The sequence below is a fragment of the Podarcis erhardii genome (assembly GCF_964252035.2).
Source record: "Podarcis erhardii genome assembly, chromosome: 14".
NCBI lineage: Eukaryota > Metazoa > Chordata > Lepidosauria > Squamata > Lacertidae > Podarcis > Podarcis erhardii.
Window position 1 is genome coordinate 29,502,421 of NC_138503.1, and position 20,026 is coordinate 29,522,446.

General features: G+C 45.8%; 1 protein-coding gene across 2 annotated transcripts in view; it reads right to left on the bottom strand.

Moving 5' to 3' along the window:
- PDPK1 (3-phosphoinositide dependent protein kinase 1) overlaps window positions 1-19,518 on the bottom strand; it is a 42,643-nt gene extending 23,125 nt beyond the window's left edge. The window contains exons 1-14 of one of the 2 annotated variants that reach the window (XM_081840561.1): window positions 19,363-19,517; window positions 15,176-15,430; window positions 14,334-14,376; window positions 13,985-14,122; window positions 12,602-12,746; window positions 11,746-11,843; window positions 11,210-11,285; window positions 9,834-9,902; window positions 9,588-9,684; window positions 8,531-8,704; window positions 5,939-6,162; window positions 5,442-5,499; window positions 4,431-4,583; window positions 2,699-3,966 (exon numbers count right to left, since the gene is read on the bottom strand). In XM_081840561.1, coding sequence (XP_081696687.1) covers window positions 3,859-3,966; window positions 4,431-4,583; window positions 5,442-5,499; window positions 5,939-6,162; window positions 8,531-8,704; window positions 9,588-9,684; window positions 9,834-9,902; window positions 11,210-11,285; window positions 11,746-11,843; window positions 12,602-12,746; window positions 13,985-14,122; window positions 14,334-14,376; window positions 15,176-15,430; window positions 19,363-19,386 — 1,662 coding nt within the window. In that variant the 5' untranslated portion in view covers window positions 19,387-19,517 and the 3' untranslated portion in view covers window positions 2,699-3,858. Of the gene's footprint in view, window positions 1-2,698; window positions 3,967-4,430; window positions 4,584-5,441; window positions 5,500-5,938; window positions 6,163-8,530; window positions 8,705-9,587; window positions 9,685-9,833; window positions 9,903-11,209; window positions 11,286-11,745; window positions 11,844-12,601; window positions 12,747-13,984; window positions 14,123-14,333; window positions 14,377-15,175; window positions 15,431-19,362 lie in introns of those variants that run through there. The other variant, XM_081840563.1, reaches the window with a different exon arrangement.
- Between the last annotated feature and the right edge of the window lie 508 nt (window positions 19,519-20,026).

Here is a 20,026-nt window from a genome sequence, read left to right on the forward strand (position 1 = left end):
GTGAATGATGCAAGCCAATGTGGATCGTGGGACATGGAGAGGGAGAGAGAGCGCGCGTCCCAATCCATTGGCAGATTGATACAGGACGACATGGAGGATCCACGAGTATTTTGCTTTAACGATGGATCAACGTTTTTCTTCAGCAGTTTCCATACTGGCAATATGTAATGCAGATAGGGGAATTCAGAAGTTTTGAACCATGGAATATGCAATGTTTACTTATCCAAACCTAAATTTGCTTTGCTATTTTGGGAACATGAATGAAGCGCAGATATGTTTTATTCAAACATGCAATACAAATGCTGTGTGTTAGAGATGAAACTGCAAGCTGCTGTATCTTAAGTTATACAACACTTAGGTTTTCCACTTAGAAAGAAATGAGGAAATAAAAAAGCTGAAACTTGAAACAATCACCATAATAAACAGGAGGGTTTTATTATCTGGGATTAGAAACAGTATGCAGACATAAGCATCATCATGCAGCAACAGAAGGAACTCAATTTTTAAGAGGAAAAAGCTCAGAAATAAATACCCCTATAATGTAACTATGAAGTAGCAATAAAACTGGATATTGTTACAACTTTTACTATTGGAGAGTTCAGCTTGATCACCACTTAAAAGTATGTGCACTCCTATGTACACTTACCTGGGAGTAGGTCCCATAGACTCAGTGAGATTTGCTTCTAAGTACCATGCATACCAAAAGGTTGCAATTGCTTATAATAACTGTAGACAAGAATTAGCTATCCCAAGCTAATTTATATCACTACCCCATGAAATAATTCATCACTGAAGATACTAACCTAGGTCTCATGTTTATTTCTATAACCAGAATTAATGCCTGAAAAATCCAGAGCTTCCCATTTGGAACTTTCACTCTGAGCTTCATGGATTTCAGAAACAAGTTTGCATAAACTGAAACAAGCTTTTCACACATTAGTTTGCTCCTTAATTGATGGGAAGCTTCCATACAATTCTAGTTCTTTCACAATGCAGAAGATGTGTGAATCTGAGGCAAGTGAGAAGCAGTGTCAGAGGCTGGGTTTGGGACACAAAAGGTTTGTGTCACTGTTTTACGAGTTAGCAGACCCAGCCCAGCTTGTCTTCCTGGACCAAATACCTGATGGTGTTGTCTGTGTGGTAATTCGAACAGAACTTTTCCAAAACACTCAGCCTTATGTGTGGTTTATTTATATACACTTGATTGTAAAAACAACCACCACAACCACCCCTCAAAGCAGTTTAGTAATCCAGTCAAATGCAGCAGCAAAATGCTACCCGCCTCCCAAGGTCTAATATTTGCAGCAGTGTGAACTGTGACAAACACGGCTTTTAAGACTATTGCACTTGTCCTGAAAGTGGCTGAAGAGAGATGATTTACTTGAGAGCAAGAGTATGGAGAGTGCCGTTAACTAGATACCTCAACCCTAGTCCGGACTTGAATTAGATTATCACCTATTCTAAAGGTGTCCACTCAGCCACCTGAACCAGCATTTCCACTCTCTTGCCTTTCGAAGCTTCAGACCTGCTGTGAAAGTGAGATGACTGGATCTCTTTCCCCTTCTCTGCTCCTCCTGTCTGTTCCCCCTTGGTCCAAACTGACTCTTCCCCTCTAGTGCTATTTTTCTTATGGTCCTCCCACTGGCTCTACTCAAGGCTGGGAGAGACTGCTTGACCGGAAGAGATGGGACACCATTTTTAATGGGGCAGAGATGCTTCCTCTTAATCCAAGTAAATAGCAGGATGCAGCCAGCAAATTTAGGCAAGCCAAGCAGAAAAATGTGTCCTCTGGTGCAGTCGCAGAGCAGTTCTGCCAACATAATAGTATCGCTGGACATTTCTTACTAGAAAGACTCCTTGAATCATTAGAGAGATGAATTGTGCAGAACAATTATCATCCATGGGAGAAGTCAAATCTGTGTGTGTCATCATTTTCCAGAGAGGAGCTTCCCAGCACCTCTCCTGAGACAATCTAATACAGTTGTGGGTGATGATAAGTTGCCACTTGCTTTCACCCAATGGGATTCAGTTTTACCAAGGGGTAGGGGGAAGGAAGAAAAACAACCAGCATGACTGACAGCTGTTGGAAAGGGATTCTCACTGCCAAAAGCACTTCTACTTGGCTCCACTACTTCTGGTGGCTTGTTAAGAGTCATGGTTGCATTGCCTGGCTGCAGGAAAAGAATACATCCATGTTCCATGTGATGGCTTTTGAAGACAGTGTGCATGTATGAACAAACACATGGGTGTGTCAAAGCTTTACAGGAAAAATGGTCCAACTTGTAGACAGAACTAGAGATAACAGTAGACCAGCCTCATCTGTTCCAGAAGTGCTATTCACCTTGTGCTGGTGGAACTTTGAAAAGAGCGGATTCTCTTATTTCCAGCAACAACCAGACACTCTCCACTTCCAAGTCTACTCCTGACTTTAAGGGCAAGAGAAACCCTCACCTTCAAAATGGAACCTAAATCTGACACCTCTTGCTCAGCACTAGTGAAATATTCTCTCTTACGGTACAAGTGAAAAGTGAACAGAAGTGGTACCAGTACTTTTGGGGGGTGAGGAAGAGAACTGGTGTCTGGGCAAGAACCTGTTCCCCTCCCTGCAAAAAAGCTTGGGCTACCCAGATATCAGAGCACACCATAGAGAAAGAATGCTTGCAGTGAGAAAGCAATATCTTTGCTATGTTACAAGAAATGTTTGACCATAACAGTTTAATAGGAAAAGGACAAAAGAACGATATGAAACATTTGATAGATATGACTCAAGTACCATACACTTCCCCTCCTTTGTATCAACATTTTTACATAAACACAACAATTAGTCTGATTAGTGGAGGGGCTTAAATATATTTAAATCATGTAAAATATTTTCAAAGTTGCTAAAAGGTCTGACGCTTTGCCATTGAACAAGACAGGAATATATTTGTACACCTCATTATACAAAGAGACAACAAATCAAGTCATCAGTTGTACAACCGCGCTTCTCTCCCCAGGCACAACAGGCCAGCCCCCTGCAGTGCTCCACCCTGGAAAGAACCAGCTTGCTCCCCCTCCCCCTCTTCGGAAAAGGAGAAGAGTCTATTTACTACATCAATACAGCTTGGTACTAACTAGGCAACCTCTCAGTTAGTATTAGTTAAAAGCATGCTGGTAACTTTAATGCTCCTTATTTCAACATGTAAATGCATCAAATTAAAATTCCATGTTTAAAATTGTATGAAATTTGATTTCCAGGATTAAGTGCCACATTCAAATTTTCCCTCTCTTACCACCTGTGCTGGAGTGTATCTATCTGCAAAACATGCAATTAGAAGTACCATCCATGGAGAATCCTGCAACTGGACATGGCCTGAAGGGTTCGGCAAGGGCGTCCATCCGCTTGCAGCAGCGGTTACAAGTGCTGGATACCAACTAGAGACCAACTAGAAGGGAGGAAGTGGCAGCAGAAACAATGGTGGCCTCTCACACGGAGATGTTTCAAAGCTCCCTGACGAAACACAGTTGCATGATAAAATCGGAAAGTCACAGTAATAATCCCGCCCCACATGATCTGGGCTGTGCGTGTGGCTTGGCTTAACTCATCTACACTGAAGTCAGCAGTTTGCAGCAGAAGCCAAGGGAGTCTCTCACGGCAGCAAAGAGAGCTGTGCAAGTGTGTGTGTGTTTGGAAGCCTCGACAGAAGCACAAAAGCAAGCTAAGCGACCCTGAATTCCATTGGTTGGGCTTTTCCTTAGAGAAGGAACTAGTTTTGGCCCTGGAGATGGATGTAGGCTGGGCTGGGAGGAGTCCTCAGGCTGGGAGCATGTGGCGCTCTAGCAGCAAGGAGGGAGGCAGGGCACTGGGGGGGGGCAGTCTCATTTCGCAGTGTTCTGGTGGTATATGTGTCGCCAAACCTCGTGTATCTTTTTGCACCATTTATGAGCGTTCCCACTTGGGTCCATCAGGTAGTATGTCCTGTTAGGCTACAAGTAAACAAAGATTTAGTCCCTACTCATTCCTGCAGCAAGAACCTAACTGAACTGAACAAGGCCAGCAGGCAGTGCATGGGCTTGGGCCTCCCCTCCCTCCCCTGGGGATGAAGGTTGCACACAGCACTTTGTACATCAGAAGTCTCTCACTGTAAAAAACCAGACAACGGGCAGGAGCTATTAAAAGGCAGGGGTGGCTGTGTGAGCCAACTCTGGCCTGAGAAGGTACAAGAGTCATCAGTGTGTGGAGCTGTGTCACTGGGGAGCTGCTACTTCAGGAAGTTCTAGATCCATTTTTCAAAAAAGGGGAAGGATCCCACAGCCAATTAACACCTCCAGCACCTTCCTCAACACCTCCAGCACCTCCCAGGAAGCACTGGCAGCTGAATGGACCCTGCTAATACCACACCTGCAAGAGCCCACAGAACAGGACCTGTCAGCAGGAAGAGGTCACTTACTGTGTGAACAAAGAAGGTCTTGAAGTTCTTGGCTTCCGGCCGGAGTTCCAGCGACCAAGGGATTTCTCCTTTCAGAATTTTGTTGACAGGGTCCACATAGTACAAGTGTGGCCCTTCAGTGAGCAGCAGCTGACGCCTGCGAGCAAAGAGCCCCTGCAGAGGAGGACACAACACTTAGAGCTAAGCCAGCACTGCAGGTCAGCAACTTCAAAGAAAGGGTCAAGAAAGGCAGGATTCTAGCACCATCACAGGATACTGCTTAGGACTCAACACTCTTGTTATAGAGCACAAAGGGATCATCACAACATCTTCTGAGCAGCTAGTTTCCTCTGCCTCTCTGCCATTATCATATGCAGCACAACCAGCTCACAGGACAAGGAAGGGGAAGTACCTATTAACTTTTTTGCCTTTCCTGCAACAGTCTCCAAACCAAATTTTGGACAAATGGTGAAATGTCTTCAAAGCTCAAACTCTCTTCTAGGCAACGCTCTCTTTCCCTGAGACCCTCATTCCCTATGACAGCAGGGGAACTGTCATCATGGGAGTGGGACCTCCCTGAAGACCCCATCCAACACTCTCTCTGCCTCTTTTGCCGTTTCCAGGTCTGGGAACCAACTTGTTCCTGGAGCTCACTGTACTCTAGAAACACCCACAACTTCTGCCCAATGGGGAGATAGTCAAATATATGGCAGGCTCTGCAAAACACTAGAAGGCCTCCCTCCCTCCCCACTAGTTTATTTATTTTTTTAGTTACCTACTTACCAACCACCTGGTACACATGGAAGAGCATACAAATAAAATTATGAAATGTGGAGGTCAAGGAGAACAAACAGGGTTACACTCCCCACCACAAACTACAACATTTGGATAATCTGCTTTTGGTTTCTCTTAATATGTTTCTTTCCCCTCCACTACTCTGCAGGTTTTTTTATTTCATATCCCCAAGTACTTTAGACTCACAAGTACAATCATTTAAAGAATGAATCCGAGGCACAGGATAAGGTGACTTACCTTCCGTTTGTCAACTGGACCCATTTTCAGTATTAGATTATTTTCTACAAACTGGTGCCTGAGAAGAAAACATCACCTTGTGTTATTTCCATCAATCCATCATTCATTGCCAAGCCATACACTTACAGGCTTTTAGATACAGAGTGTCAGTGAGAGGAGGAAAAGTAGCCAACAGCCAGATGTAGCTAGCAGCACTTTTATGGGACTGTCAGCTCTGGGTCAGATCCCATGGAAGATTTGGCTGCATTTCTAAGCTCTGGCCAATTCAAATGGTCCTGGTTCCCCCTTTTCTAAAGCCCCAGATTCTGCCACCCTCCATTGTTAGGAACACGCAAGTGAGGTGCAAGACTGATGAAGCTGAACTTTATTTGTGGAGCAGGACGTCACTCAAGAGAGGGGGGGGAGGGAGGGAGAGAAAGCAAGTGTAAGCACATGGTGCACACACATTTGCATAAGCCACTCTATGGGGAAAAAACCCTACTCCCCGCAGTGCTTACCAGGGATTTCCACCAGCCTGCTTTGCCAAGAGTAACCTTTTCTCCTTTTCAGAGAACTGGAGGTCCAGCTCAAAGGAATTGCTGTCGAGGTTGTGAATGTATTGCTCTATGTTGTTGCTGCTGCCTGAGGTTTGTGGGGTGGACGTCTCCGGGGAAGACAAGGACTGAGAAGAGGCAGAGCCAGACACTTGCAGGCAGCCAAACTGACTCAGGAGATTGTCATACTATCAAAATGAGAAAGATAGTTTTCAGAATAAATGGGGGCAAAGTACATAGCATAGCACATAGCACATTAGAGTTGGAAGGGACCCTGAGGATCATCTAGTCCAACCCCCTGCAATAAAGTATGTGGCATCTTACCCTTTTCTTCTGACCAATATATCTGCCAACATAATATCCAAGTTGTCCTCAAGAGTAAATCCAGTAACATTAATGGGCCTAAATTAGATGTGCCAATGAATGTGACTAACAATTGATACAACCAATGTTATATTATTTATTTATTATTCTGAATGCTCTCTTTAAATGCTACTAGTACTATCATGTATTTACGCTGTATAAACACTGTAAGCCCATACTTTAGGAAAGCAACACATTTCATCTGCAAGAAAGCAAACAGCTTCCAACATACAGTATCATAAAATACTGTATTTTTCTGTGTATAAGACTATATTCCCCCCAAAAAAGTAAGTTTAAAAAGATGGGGGGCGTCTTATACACAGAATGTTGCAATTATTTATTTATTAATTTAGGCTAAAAACCGTCTTATACATGGGGGCGTCTTATACACGGAAAAATATGGTAGCTGTGTGGCCATCTTTTATTTTACTCAGTACATCACTTTTGCCATCAAGGCAAAATCCCACTCATTTTCTGGCCACTTGTTCTGCTGTTAGTGATATTCTCCATTTCTTTGCTTAAAAACATTCTTGCTTCAATTCACAAATGGGACTAATTCCTTATGCTCTGTCTCACTGAGGCTTCAACACAATTTAGTGAGGACAGGACCTAGAGAGGTTTCATAATCTATAGACTGTAAAATGCTTGATCTGCTTCTACTTTTTAATAATAGCATTAATAATAACCACCTCCCTTCTCCTGTTGACACTTCCAGCACATGCTTGTACTGGGCTTTTTCTATTTTCCTTTCCAGTTATACTTAAGAAAATCAGTAGGCTTCCCAAGATTTTCACCAGAATGATTTTACCTATATTCTGCAGCTATTTAACTAAATTTTATGGGTGATTTGCAAGTCATAAGAGGCCAATTTAAATCAAGAGGCTCCAGTAGAGTTATTTCAATGGGTCTACAATTGAGTATGACACTGAGACACTGGATATCACGCTGCATCGTAATAAAGGGTTGTTTTACCTAATTTCTCCAAATCAGTTAATTTCCTCAGAGCAATCCTCACCCAAGATTCCACCTAAACATTAGGAAGAACTTCCTGACAGTAAGAGCTGTTCGACAGTGGAATTTGCTGCCAAGGAGTGTGGTGGAGTCTCCTTCTTTGGAGGTCTTTAAGCAGAGGCTTGACAACCATATGTCAGGAGTGCTCTGATGGTGTTTCCTGCTTGGCAGGGGGTTGGACTCGATGGCCCTTGTGGTCTCTTCCAGCTCTATGATTCTATGATTCAATCTGGGTAAGGCACAGTAGAGTGTAATGGGCAGCATAGCCACTGCTCCATCAGTTGCACATATCAACCAGGACAGATGTGGGGGCAAGCAAACCCTTGTTCCACCCTACTGTCCACCCTGGGACTGCTGACAGCAGTGGAGCCAGTTCAGTCCTCCCGCTCCAGAACACCCCATTTGGCAGGCAGCATGAGAAATTCAGTGGTGCTGGAGGAGTGCTGCTGAGGCCACTCTGAACAGCAGAAGGAGATTTCTGCCCTATCCATCCATGCTACCCACCCCCAATATGGCAGATGAGGGGGCTCGGGTCGCAGCCTCATTTCTTGATTCACTATCTACATAATTTATTACCCATTTTACGTTAAGACACTCAAGCCAAAGGGGGGGGGGGAAGGTTTGTTGGATTCAATTTTCTCCTAATTTCTGAATGATCAATAGTCCTGCCTTGATTGATTAAATATATGTATCAGAAAAATCCCTGTCTCCAAATTTTAAAGCCTCTATCTCTTTCACAAATTTCACCAGTGATCCCATATTTTTAACCAGCTGGAAACTAGAACATTTCCTTTTACTTGCTTTGTTCTATTTCATTATCTCCTCACAGTACATACATGTATCACTCTTTAACCCTCTGCAAGAGAGGGCGGAAGCTGGGAAGTTCTGCTTTCAGCTCAGTATCTGCTCTCACCCTCTGGTCATGTGAACTGGACAAGTGAAAGTGAGGGTGACAGAGGAGCCAAGGATTAGATCAGAACAAGAACTACAGGCCTATTTCTCCCTTGAAGGATGCAAGGGTATTGAAAAGACCTCTATGGAGCATGGCATGGTAGATCAAGATGGGAACTCCTACTGAGAATGCTGAGATGGATGGAGAAGGATGTGAGGCACTCACAAGGACAAACTGCCCTTCAGCAGCCTTTGATCTCCCCTGGCATCAGTATCAAAGCCTGCACTTACATTTCCATAGCAATCCTCATCATCTTCTGACATTGCGGGCAAATATGCAGTGAGCTTGGGTGGTGTCTGAAGATGCAGATTCTCCCAGGTGATGGAGTCGAAAAAGGGGTGGGCCTTCAAGGGCTCATATCCTCCCATTTCTTCACAGCCTAACCTCTTGGTAGCATCTTGGACCTGGTTAAGTGAAGACACAGTTACATTTTCCCTGGAAAGACTCAGGGGGCATCTTTGGCTCCACTCCCTGTCATTTCAGATCTTGGTGACTCAGTCAGTCCACCTCTGTGGACAATCTGTTAATATGGGACCTTTGATGTACCTTGCAGAAGTGAGACTCCAGGAAGGAGGACGACAATTGAGATTTCTTCTCCAAGCACCCCTTCATGGTGATTCACAAGGGGCTTTTGCAATAACCCGTGAAACAAAGGCTTGCATAGGTTTAACTGGCATAAAGCAACGGGATAGAGATCCTCTCAAGGAACTGGTCATGAAGTCAACTTGTTTTGCTCCACTTCCTAAAGCAAGTGGGAGGCAAGTGGCCAATTAAAAGAGAAAAGAGATGGAAGGAGACAGGCAGGAAGGAAAGGAATGATGGTTGCTGGCCTTGAGGCTGACATCTGTATCATATGGTTCTTGTGGTGCTAAAATCTTGAACACCAACTGACTGAAAAGTTCCAGCTAGTTTGGGAACAAAGCTAACAGTCTAGTTCCGTGAAGAGAGGGAAAGTAGGGGGGCCTTAGCTGGAAATTAATACCTCAACACAAGGTATAAAGGAGTATATCTGTGGGTCGGGGTGAGGCTGGGAAGAGAGAGGGCAGAAAACCCCATGGGAAGGCAGTGGGGATTAAGAAACAAGGCTCTGAAGATGCTTTGTGGAAAAGCAGGAGGGACAGGGAACAAGTCAAAGGGGCAACAGTTGGGGGGCGGGACTCTGAAGCCTAGAGGGCCAAAACACCGGCTGGGATAGAACAGCAGCAATGAGTACCACATTTTGTGCAAGTTATCTGACTGGAGGCTTCTAGCATGCATATGAAACTTTTGACAATACAATTCATTTACCAAAAGCTTTTCTACGAGATCTTTCGCCTTCGGAAAGAACTTCTCTGGGAATTCATACTCCAATTTGATTATCTTCTGGAATATGAGATATTCATTTCTGCAAAAAGGATGGGGAAAAGTATAGTTACATCTATGCAAACATTTCCTATAAGTCTACTTCAAGGTTGAAACTATACCACCCTATGGGTACACGGGCAAACACTAACTTGGTGGGAAGTCTGGCACTGGTGTGCTCCAAAGTCTTACCCGGCTCTGAATGGTGGTAATCCTGCTACAAGCTGGTATACGATGCAGCCAAGAGCCCACAGATCCGAACTGCATCATCAAGACAGGCAAAAAGATGAGAAGGCAAAGCAGAAGAGTTAGCACTGTGGGCATATCCAATTTCACCATCTCCTAGTTCAGGCACCCACAACAAAAGCATACAACATATTCCCTTTCAGGCAGAACTGCAAATTCCCCTGGAGTATCAGACTCTAATTTATTTGGAATGCCTGGTAAAGGCACCTTGAAGAAAAGGTGTTTATCCCTGGGCGTTTCCCAAGAATCTGCTGCAGAAGCTGCCACTGTGCACTTCCTGAACCAGATCTATGTATTTCCTCATCTTGGGTTAGGCTCCCACAGGAAGGATGGAAGCAGCAGAAGAGAGCCTTCAGCAAGGTCCCAATAGGACTGAGCGATATCAGCTTTTCAACAACGCAGTGTATCGCAAGCCAAACATCGCAGTTTGGTGACATACTGCAATGCTGAAAAAACAAGATGCATTGTCCTCTCCCCGCAAAACACTGGGTGAAACTGCCCCAGCTCTCACCTCGAGTGCTGAGGCAGTTTCACCCAGACTCATGAGTTAGGACAATGCAACTTGTTTGCGCTGGGCTGGGGGCTCTTTTAACTGCTCAACTAAGGAAAGGAACTCCTCAGCCGAGCAGTTGAAAGATGCATAGGGAGGAAACAGCTGTATCGGCGCCTCATCAATAGAGCTTGTTTTTCCCTCTCTGTTGTATGAGGGCTGAATTGGGACCTAGGCCTGGGTGATATATTGCCCGGGACTGGTATGAGGAGTAGACCACAATGTCGGCTTCACTCAGCGGTATATCGCTGGTGAAACCACCACTGCTCCCGAGTCCCTCTGTTAGCAGTGCCTGCTGGAGGAAGGACCAGTCCTGAGCAATATATTGATATATCGCCCAGGCCTAGGTCCCAATACAGCCCTTTGAAGAAGATCCCAACCTGAATAGATGCTTAAAAAAATTAAAATAAAATAAATGGCCCACACAGAGCTTTCTAGTTCTCTGTCTTGTTTAATGTACAAACCAAGTAAAGTGGCAAGAGATTGCAGCAAGAAAACATGATGACAATGCTTAGAACGTCTTGTTTCATGTTTTGATGGTATGTTATGTTAAATCCAAGTGCTAATGAACTATTCATGTTACAGAAAAATAGACAAAAGCAATCCTAAGAGCCATTGTAATGCTGTTTAAAATTTTCAGTGTTGATTATGCAGGAGGCACTGAGGCACAAGAATAGGGTATACCCTAATGGAAATAGGCCTCACCCATTTGCCTTGAAGATCTCTCCCTCAGTCATAAAACCCCTCTACAAAGGCAACGTATGTAACTCACCTTTTGCAGGCAGACTTCTCTGTTAACAGCTCTGGAGACACATACTGTGCTGTCCCAACAAAGGAGTTCGCCCGTGCTGAAGAAACCAAGATACAAGTAAGCATTTAATCATTAAAAATGTTCTTACAAGGTCCTCATGAAGGCTTGGATGTGTTCACTTGGAAACAATGCTTTCATTTTTGTTGTGCAATTCAAATTTCATCAGCTTTTATTTAACTATATTTGTAGGCATCCAATATTACATAATGACTATTGTTTTTCAAACGCTCCCCGCCCCCTCAACACTAAGCATTACTAAGCAGCAATTCACCCCATGGGCACCCCACTATCACCTGATTTCAGCTGCCCCATTTTAGTGACCCCGCAGGTTTCCTCTCTGATGTCATCTCCTGCGGTATAGCCATTTTACCTTTACTCAGTAAAGAACAGTCATAAACCCCATTGAGATGTAGCATCGGATACTGTGGTCAGTTTTAAGGAATTTGAAACTGCAGAAGGTTGCTTTAGTCGTTGACAGGTTGAGAAATTGCACCCACCTCGCTTGCTGTCTGCAGACAATACTTTTGCTGTCCCAAAGTCTGTAATCTGAATGTGCATGTCTCCGCTGAGCAAAATGTTCTCTGGCTTCAGGTCCCTGCAAAAGGCACAGCTGGGAATGAGCCATGCATGCACAGAGTCATGCCCTCACCAACTATTTGTGTCCCCTGGGGAAATCCCGAGTTGTCAATGTAATGCCCTAACCATGGAAAGTTGATTCTCCCCCAGGCTTCTAAAGTAACAGCAGCTATCTAGGAAATTAAGCCTGTCCTTTGGCCTTTACTGTCTCTGCCTGTTCTGGCAGGTTTGAAGTAGATTCCTACCTGCTCCTCTGCCTGGCATTGGGAGCTGCTTCCCAAATGATTAGGAGGGGACTAGGCAGCAGGGGGACATGGAGCAAATCTGAATGTTATATCATGCTGAGTTCTTCTCTTCTGCCTTCTACTGCAGGCAGGCAAACAGTACGGAAGAGGCGCTACATTTACTCTGCTAGAGACCTGGCAGAATGGGACGTCCCTCTCCTCTACCCCCCCCCAAAAAAAACCCCAAGGCAAAAGGCGACAGAGGGAGGGAAAGAAAGATTTCAACTGTCCAAAATCCCCATCCATTGCTTGATACTTTGTACTCCAAGGCAGCCAATGCCTTGTGCCAAATTAACTAGGCTGGTGTCGCCACAGGTGAGGAATGCAGGAAAGCCAGGAAGTCTCAACAAAGGTATCTAAGACACTGCTTGCTTGCTTTGGAAACTTTTGAGTTTTGAACCACGAGGAGAAATCTATCAGGAGGGCAACAAACGGTAACTATGACAACAGCAACAAGAACCAAGAATAGCTGGATTTGAATTCATTACATTACCTGTGAATGATTCCCTTTCCGTGCAAGTACTCTAATGCAGACACAATTTCAGCAGTATAAAACCTAGTACATGTCTCATCAAATGAGCCAATCTTCCGGATGTATTTTAGTAGCTCTCCATTTTTGGCGTAGCTAAGACCAAAATCTGAATACTAAGTTAAGGATAATTTATACTGTGAATCTCTGGACCCTAAAACACAAAGGCAGATAATCTGAGGCAATGTTAGAAGGGATAGGTGGCAATGTGCTTGGAAAGAGAAGACTGGACTCTGCACACAGCCAAAGATTTACCGTATTGGCCCGAATATAAGCCGCACTTTCCCCCCAATTTTGGACCCTGAAAAGTTAAAAGTACGGCTTATATTGGTGATTTTTTTACTATATGCTGCTGAAAGCAGCTGGGGAGCGCATGTTTGGCGGGGGGGTGGCGCGCCTCCCAGCTAGTTGGCGGTGTGCGTTTCCTAGCTGCTTGATGGGGGGGGAGCGGCAAGCCCACCTCCCAGCTGGTTGGCGGTGGGGGTGGAGCGTGCGCACCACCAACCAGCAGGGAGGCGGGCACGCCACTGCCCCCCCCCTGCAAAGCAGCTAGGGAGCATGTGCAGCCTCCCAGCTGGTTGGCGGTGCACACACACCCTAGCTGGTTATCCTGCGCACTCCTCCCCCCCCCCCACCGCCAAGCAGCTAGGGAGCACGCGTACCGCCAACCAGCTCAGAGGCAGGCACCCAGCTACCCAAGCCGGTGCTGGTGCTGGGCTCTGAGCACGCTCCGTGCCTGCCTCCTGGCACTACCGCCCTGAACGGGGGGCGGCTGGCACCAGCACCTGCAAATAAACCTTGAATTTTAAGTGTGCAGCTTATATTCGGGCCAATACGGTACAGCGGTTAACTTAGTCTTCAACCATTTTGGGACAAGGGGCACATTTGGAGATAAAAGAAACTTGTGGACACCACAAAATACACATTGAACAGAAGAAAAACTGGTGGTATTCAGAAACAGCCCCATACACCTAAAAGGCAAAGCACAGACACCTAGAGACAAACAAAACACAGTAAAAACAACAACAAACCTCCTCCTACCACAAAAAACTAGGCAATCTCATCAAACAATATCAAATTAAAAAATATCAATTAAAAAATAGAAAGTGGGAGAGGAAGGCTGAGTGGGGTGCCTTAAGGCACTGTCATACCCATGGGGGCCCCAAGATTCGTCCTCTGCCAGGTTTACAAGATTTAAGATTTTTCACATTTGTATCCTGCCTAAGAATTCTGGTACAACTATTTTGAAAACATCACTGGGTTAGCAAATGAAGAAACATGGTTCTTTTTTCCACAAACATTGTCCCAACAAATATCACCATGAAACATTTCCATCCAGAAGGATACAGAGCTTCTCATCATCCTGAAAGGTGAAGTAGAGATTGACAAAGAAAGGGTGATCCAGGCAAGACATGATATCTTTCTCCCTATTCACGCACGGCACCTTGCCCTCTTTTATGATGTGGCGCTTCTCCAGAATTTTAACTTTTAAAAAGACAAATAAGTTACAACACACTTGGGAAATACAGAGTGAAGCTGCAAACTCATCTGCTCTGCTTGACTATGAAGCTACACTTAGAGAGCAGCTTCCCACAACAGCAGCAGCAGGCGTAACCTAGACTTCCTTTGGCTCCATTATGAGGACAGGACATCATCCATCTAAAATCCACACCCTAATGAAGAAAGGGTTACTCACTGGCATATTCTCTGGAGGTAGACAATTCTCTGGCCAAGAAGACCTGTTAAATGGGAAATAAGAACTGCCTTATGTTTTGCACGCAACTAAGATCCCACAAAAGGTCTCCAACCTACTGAGGGGGTCAGTGGAAAAGGGGAATTCCGCCCATTGGAGCCCAGGGCCCCAAGGGACCATTGCTCTATCCACACCAGTTACATCAGCCAGTCTCATACACATTCCCAGCACTCCCTAAAGACAACATGTAGGAACTGTTCTGGCAGTTCTCCCAACTTCCTAGGGCAGATTTTTTTCTAGGGGGTGGGGGAGTGGGAGTCACTGCACCGGCCTTTGCTAGTGTGCTTGGTTAGTTGAATCTGGTCCTACATATCCAGAAGGGAAGAGGCAAACCATCGTTTTGTAAGAAGTCATAAAATCCTGGAATCCTAGGGTACCCAAGAGCTTTTTTGTTTTTGATGGAGGGGGGCAGCTATGGCAAGCAATGAAGCATCACAGGGGTGGAGAGTCAAAACCTGCCAATGGAACATGTGTACAACAGCAGGGGTTCAATGAGGACAGACAGAGGTGGTAACCTCATCTCACTAAAAGTCTGGTGTGAGACTGCAGGGGCCACAAGAGGACAAAAAGTACCATAACAGCCAACAGCTGTGAACATTATTTCTCTGACCTCCTGCAGAGCCAAGTAGAACCTTCCTCTGGGCAAGCTGGTGTGCAAAGTGCTTTCCGTAGAGAATGCTAAGTGGGGAGGGGAGGGGGGAGAACTGTCTGAATGATACACAAAGGCCAAATGGCTGGCTTCTGCCACGACACTCCCAGAACCCCCAGTTGCAGTAGATACTCACTGTTGAGAAAGACCCTTCGCCCAGAATCTTGACAAAGTTAAAGTCCTCTGGGCGTTTCTTTCGAGGCTGTGGAGGTTGCTGCAAGGATTTTTCACTCCCCCTTGGCTCAGCCGTTGTGCCCTCCATGCTCAGTCCCTGCCTGCTGCCACAGGGAGCAGCAACAGGTGAAGGGCTGGGATCTGCCTGGTTCCTCACCATTGATGGTGATGGGCAGGAACATAAAACCACGCTGGACTGGATTGGAACAGCATCGTACTGAAGGAAAGAGAAAGAATGTACATGATGCTGCAGCTTGCAATCTATTAGCCACACATCCCCGTATACAAGCTGGAAATATGCCAAAGTTCAGGAGTGCTGCTCCCCATAAAAGGGGGGGGGGTACAGGCACCTACTGGTGATCATGGCAGCTATGCTACATTGCTGTGATGTACAAAAATCAAGCATGTACAAAACACACAAAAATGGCCACCTCATGACCTGAATTTCAAGAGTCAAGAGTTGCCACCTTACTGCTTCACAAATAATTACTATTATTAATTGCACACCCTTCACCCTAAGGTCCCAGCATATACTTGAATCTATAAAAGCCAAAGTATTTCAGATCACAGCAGGTCTTCAGAGATCTGAAGGCTAAAGGAATCCAATCCACAAAGTTCGGAAGCTGCCTGAAGAACTTGGTAAGTCTAACACACACATCCAATTAGCTAGAGAGAAACTGAAACAGTCTGAAACCATTTGGCATTTTAATATTTGACACGCAAACCAGTGAAAAGTGTAGCTTACTCAAATGAAATAATAATTCTGCAATTCATGGCTTTAAAATATCCTTACATAACCAAAGACACCAGAGACTCAAGATGGGACCTTCTGCATGCAAAGCAAGTACACTACCTACTAACTTACAATTCCTCCACTATTTTATTACAATGTGCTCCTAGGACCTCTGGTCATTCTGTCATCTTACAGTAGAATAGTAGCCTCCAAACTACATTCTAATAATAATTATGAGAAACAGTAAATGTTTTTGACTGGAAGCTTAGCATATTGAGGACTGCTATAGTGAATGTATGGAATTGTGCTTCACTGATTGCTTGGTGCCTGTTTTTTCATTGAAACACAGGAAACTACTGATACCGTCAGGCTAATTGGTCCATCTAATTCAGTATTGTTTACACTGAGAGGTATTCAAATATCCAAAGTCAAGCAGCTTCCCCATTTATATCAGGAAGCTTTTCAACAAGTTCAACTTTCAGACTTTCCTTTAGACTCTTAACTTTAAGGAAATTAAATGAATGATTAATTCTTTCCTTCCTTCAGTGTTGCTATTTCTTCAGGTGAGAGAGGTTTATAAGATGTCAAGACTCCTCAGAAAACCCAAGTTTCCACATCAGACTGGCTGAAACATTCCTATCCATTTGACATCGCCATTTCAATTTCCTCTGAACAGCTTATCAAGGTCTGCCATCTAGGTATGAATCCAGTTTCAGAGTAAAAATAGTGTTCCAGACTGAATAAATGAGCTAACTTGTAATGGGCCATGGCTTTAATGGCTGCCTTACTATGTCCCACTTGCTCTTGCCAGTGCCAAAGAAAAGTACCCAGGCCAGGTATGCCTAGGTTTGAAAGTGTTATAAAAATCCTGCTGACACACATTGAATAGAAATACTATTGCCTAGATAACAGTTCCTCTACTTCTGTAGCTTATTACTTCTAACGTGATTTTTAAAATGCACACACCCTTGTTACACTTACCCAGCAACTGAAATTTTATGCTGGTTTCAACCCCCACCTGAATTTTGAATCCAGCCCATGATTTTCATTGTCTCAAAGGCTATATATCAGCAATAGACCACAGATAAAAAAGCATCAATATGGCATGAAGCTAACTGCTTTTAATTAACTACTGTTGCTTTTATTAATCACTTCTGTTTTGTTTTAAGATGTTTAATGTGATTTTAATGGGATGATTATTTTATTGCTTTATATTTATAACAATTGTGTTCCAAGAGAAAATATACATAGCAGATAATTAAAAATAAACATAATAAATAAAGAACCTCCGGCTCTCTCAGGAGTCACAGCATGTGGTTGACTTGCCCAGGTAATGAGTTCTGTAGCCAGATAGATGGTATACAGTTCAGCAGCTGCTGCCACTGCATACATCCAGCCTTGAGAAGTCTAGGATCACCAGTGAAATGTAAGTTTGTTTTGTAGCAGAATAACATTTTGGCAAGTGCAGTATTTTATGCTCACAGCAAAGAGCAGGTAAACTGCCCCCTGATAATTACTTGTAAAGACATATATAATCCATGCCCTGGCAATAGACAATGGTACTTCTTCTTCAGTATGGAACTTTTGTTTGTGAACTGTTTGTGAACAGGGCCTACAAATTTCAAGGCAAAGCCATCCCTGGACTCAGAAGACTCACCATGTGGGATGCTAAAATCCAAGAAGCTAAGACAGCCTTCCTCAACCTGGTGCCCTTCTGATGCCTTGGACTATGATTTCAGCACAGCCATGCTGGCTGCAGCTAACGGGAATTGTAATAAAAATATGTGGCGGGTATCAGGCTCAGGAAGTTTGATCTAGGATGGTGTTACATCTGCCTATCTCTGGGGAACACAGGATAAGCAAGTGTACACTGTTTGCACACAATACATGATGCTAGGCAGATGCACACACAAACTGCACAAGAAATCTGGAATCATTTTCACATTTAAGTCATTCTACAGTACTAAGAAAAGTCAAGTAATCTGATGAAAGTGCAAAGGGAACAGGCACACCTGGGCCACCTTGCTACACACCTGTTTGAACTCTGATGGTGGCATAAAGTCACACAATTCTGCAGAAAAGACCATAAGTGTTATAGAACTTGTGGTTTGCATGTATAAAAATGCCAGGCTCTGTTCCATTCAGACTGAACTACTGTTGCCCAGCTCAGGGAATTATTGGTTGGATGAGTCATTGATTTGATTCAATACAATGTGGAGTCTTCTATGCCTCCTATGGCATATGTACTCATGGCTGGCATTTGCATTTTTAATTCTGCTGATAACAAGAGGTCATATGGAAACAGCATCTACACTTCCTCAAACACATGTGACATAATGTGAGGACCGGGTAGCTGCCTGTCCTGTGCCAGTTTTCACCAGCTGATATGTATTTGTAAGTAAGCGGGAATAGGTTGGAGTTGGTGCGACAGAACAATGGGCACTTTTTACTAAATGACACTAGAAACAGCCATGACAGTGGCCAACTGTGTCAATGAAACTACTGGGAAGAATGGCAATTACTCAAGAACTTTAAATCAGGATGTGAAACAAATTTGAAGTAGAACAGGCTGAAAATGAACGCCTCTGACAACAATCATCAAAAGCTACACATATATTGAAAAAAGAAAGAATTCGCTCTACAGCAGCACTTCCTAAGGATTGAGGTATTAGATCTCACCTCAGCTGTAAATCAACTGGGCATCCTTTGCGTGACCTCTGCCTTACAGAATTGCTCCTTAACTAATATATAAGAAGTTTCTTTGACCATTGGAAGATTCAGCTTTTCAATCCCTCAGGACTAGCAGGGCCCCCGAAACGGTGGGCCAAGGCGACACACTGCTCTACCGCGAATGCTAAGCCCGGAATGCGACCGAAATCGCAACCTCCGTATCGCCCGCGACAGTCGGAGGCGCCACCACCCAATGCACACCGGAAGACGAGCTGCCCTCTCCGTTGCCGGCGGGGGAAGGAGGTGGAATTCCGAGGGCAAATGGGCGCGCCCCTCCCCGCCTAAGTGGGGCACTCACTTCACGGGGATCCCGCGCCGCTACGCAAAACAAGACAGGCTCTGGCCGAGGCCTGCCTGCTTGACCAGGTAAGACGACGGGAGGCCAGACACCGGGCGGGCGGGCGGGCGGGGGGGGGGAGGTCAGGGCCCGGCCGGCTCCTCCGCAGCTTTCGCTTCCGCGCTGTAGCCTGGGCCCCGCCCCTCTCCGTCCAGGATCCCGGGCTGACCCCGAGGCGCCCGCAGAGCCCCTGGCCAAGAGGAGACCCGGGGTCGGGGAGCGGCGAACCCCACCTTCCCTCCGCCAGAGGTCCCGCTCGCGCCGCGGCCTCCCGGAAGGCAGCGCAGGCCAAGCGGCCGCTCTTCTCCTCCCCTCGCCCCTTCCCCGCCGGCTCCCGCGCGGAGCTTACCAGGGGGCTGCCGGTGCTGGCCATGAGCGCGGGCTGCTCGTCCGTCTGCCCGCCCTCCGAGCGAGCGAACGACTCGGCCGCGCTCCAACCAGAGAGTCCGACCCAATGGGACGCCCGCGTCCTCCGTGAATGACGTCGGCCACAACAATGCCCTCTTCCGCTAGAGGAGGGCGGGACTTCCGCCCGCCTCCCTTCAGCACTGGATGGGCGCCGAGGCAGTCAGCCACGTCTCGTCAGCTCACGCGAGACTGTCTTGCGCTTGCGCCAAAGAAGCCGGGCGGAGGGCGGGGGGCGAGTAGAAAGAGGAGCAGGTCAGCTGACCTGCCGGCTCCGCGGGAAGCGGGAGTGAAGCCATGCGCCACGCCCACTCGCTTTACCCACAACGCCTGTGGTTCGCCTCCAACCGCCGTTTCCCGTGATGCACCACTCCCCCCTTTGGACGGTGGCAAACCGAAGGGGGAGAGCTGTTCGGTAGAGAGGCTGCCTGGGGACGCCTCCCGCGGATGACCCGGAGCCAGCTGGCTTGCTCGCTGCCTTCCTCCCATTGGCTCGGCTGGAGCTCGGGAAGCCGGAGGGCGGCGAAGAGGCTTTCAGGCCCGGGACTCGACTTCTCCGTCTGCTCTCTTCCTGCCTCAGCAGCGATGAGACTCTCCTGCTGCTGTCG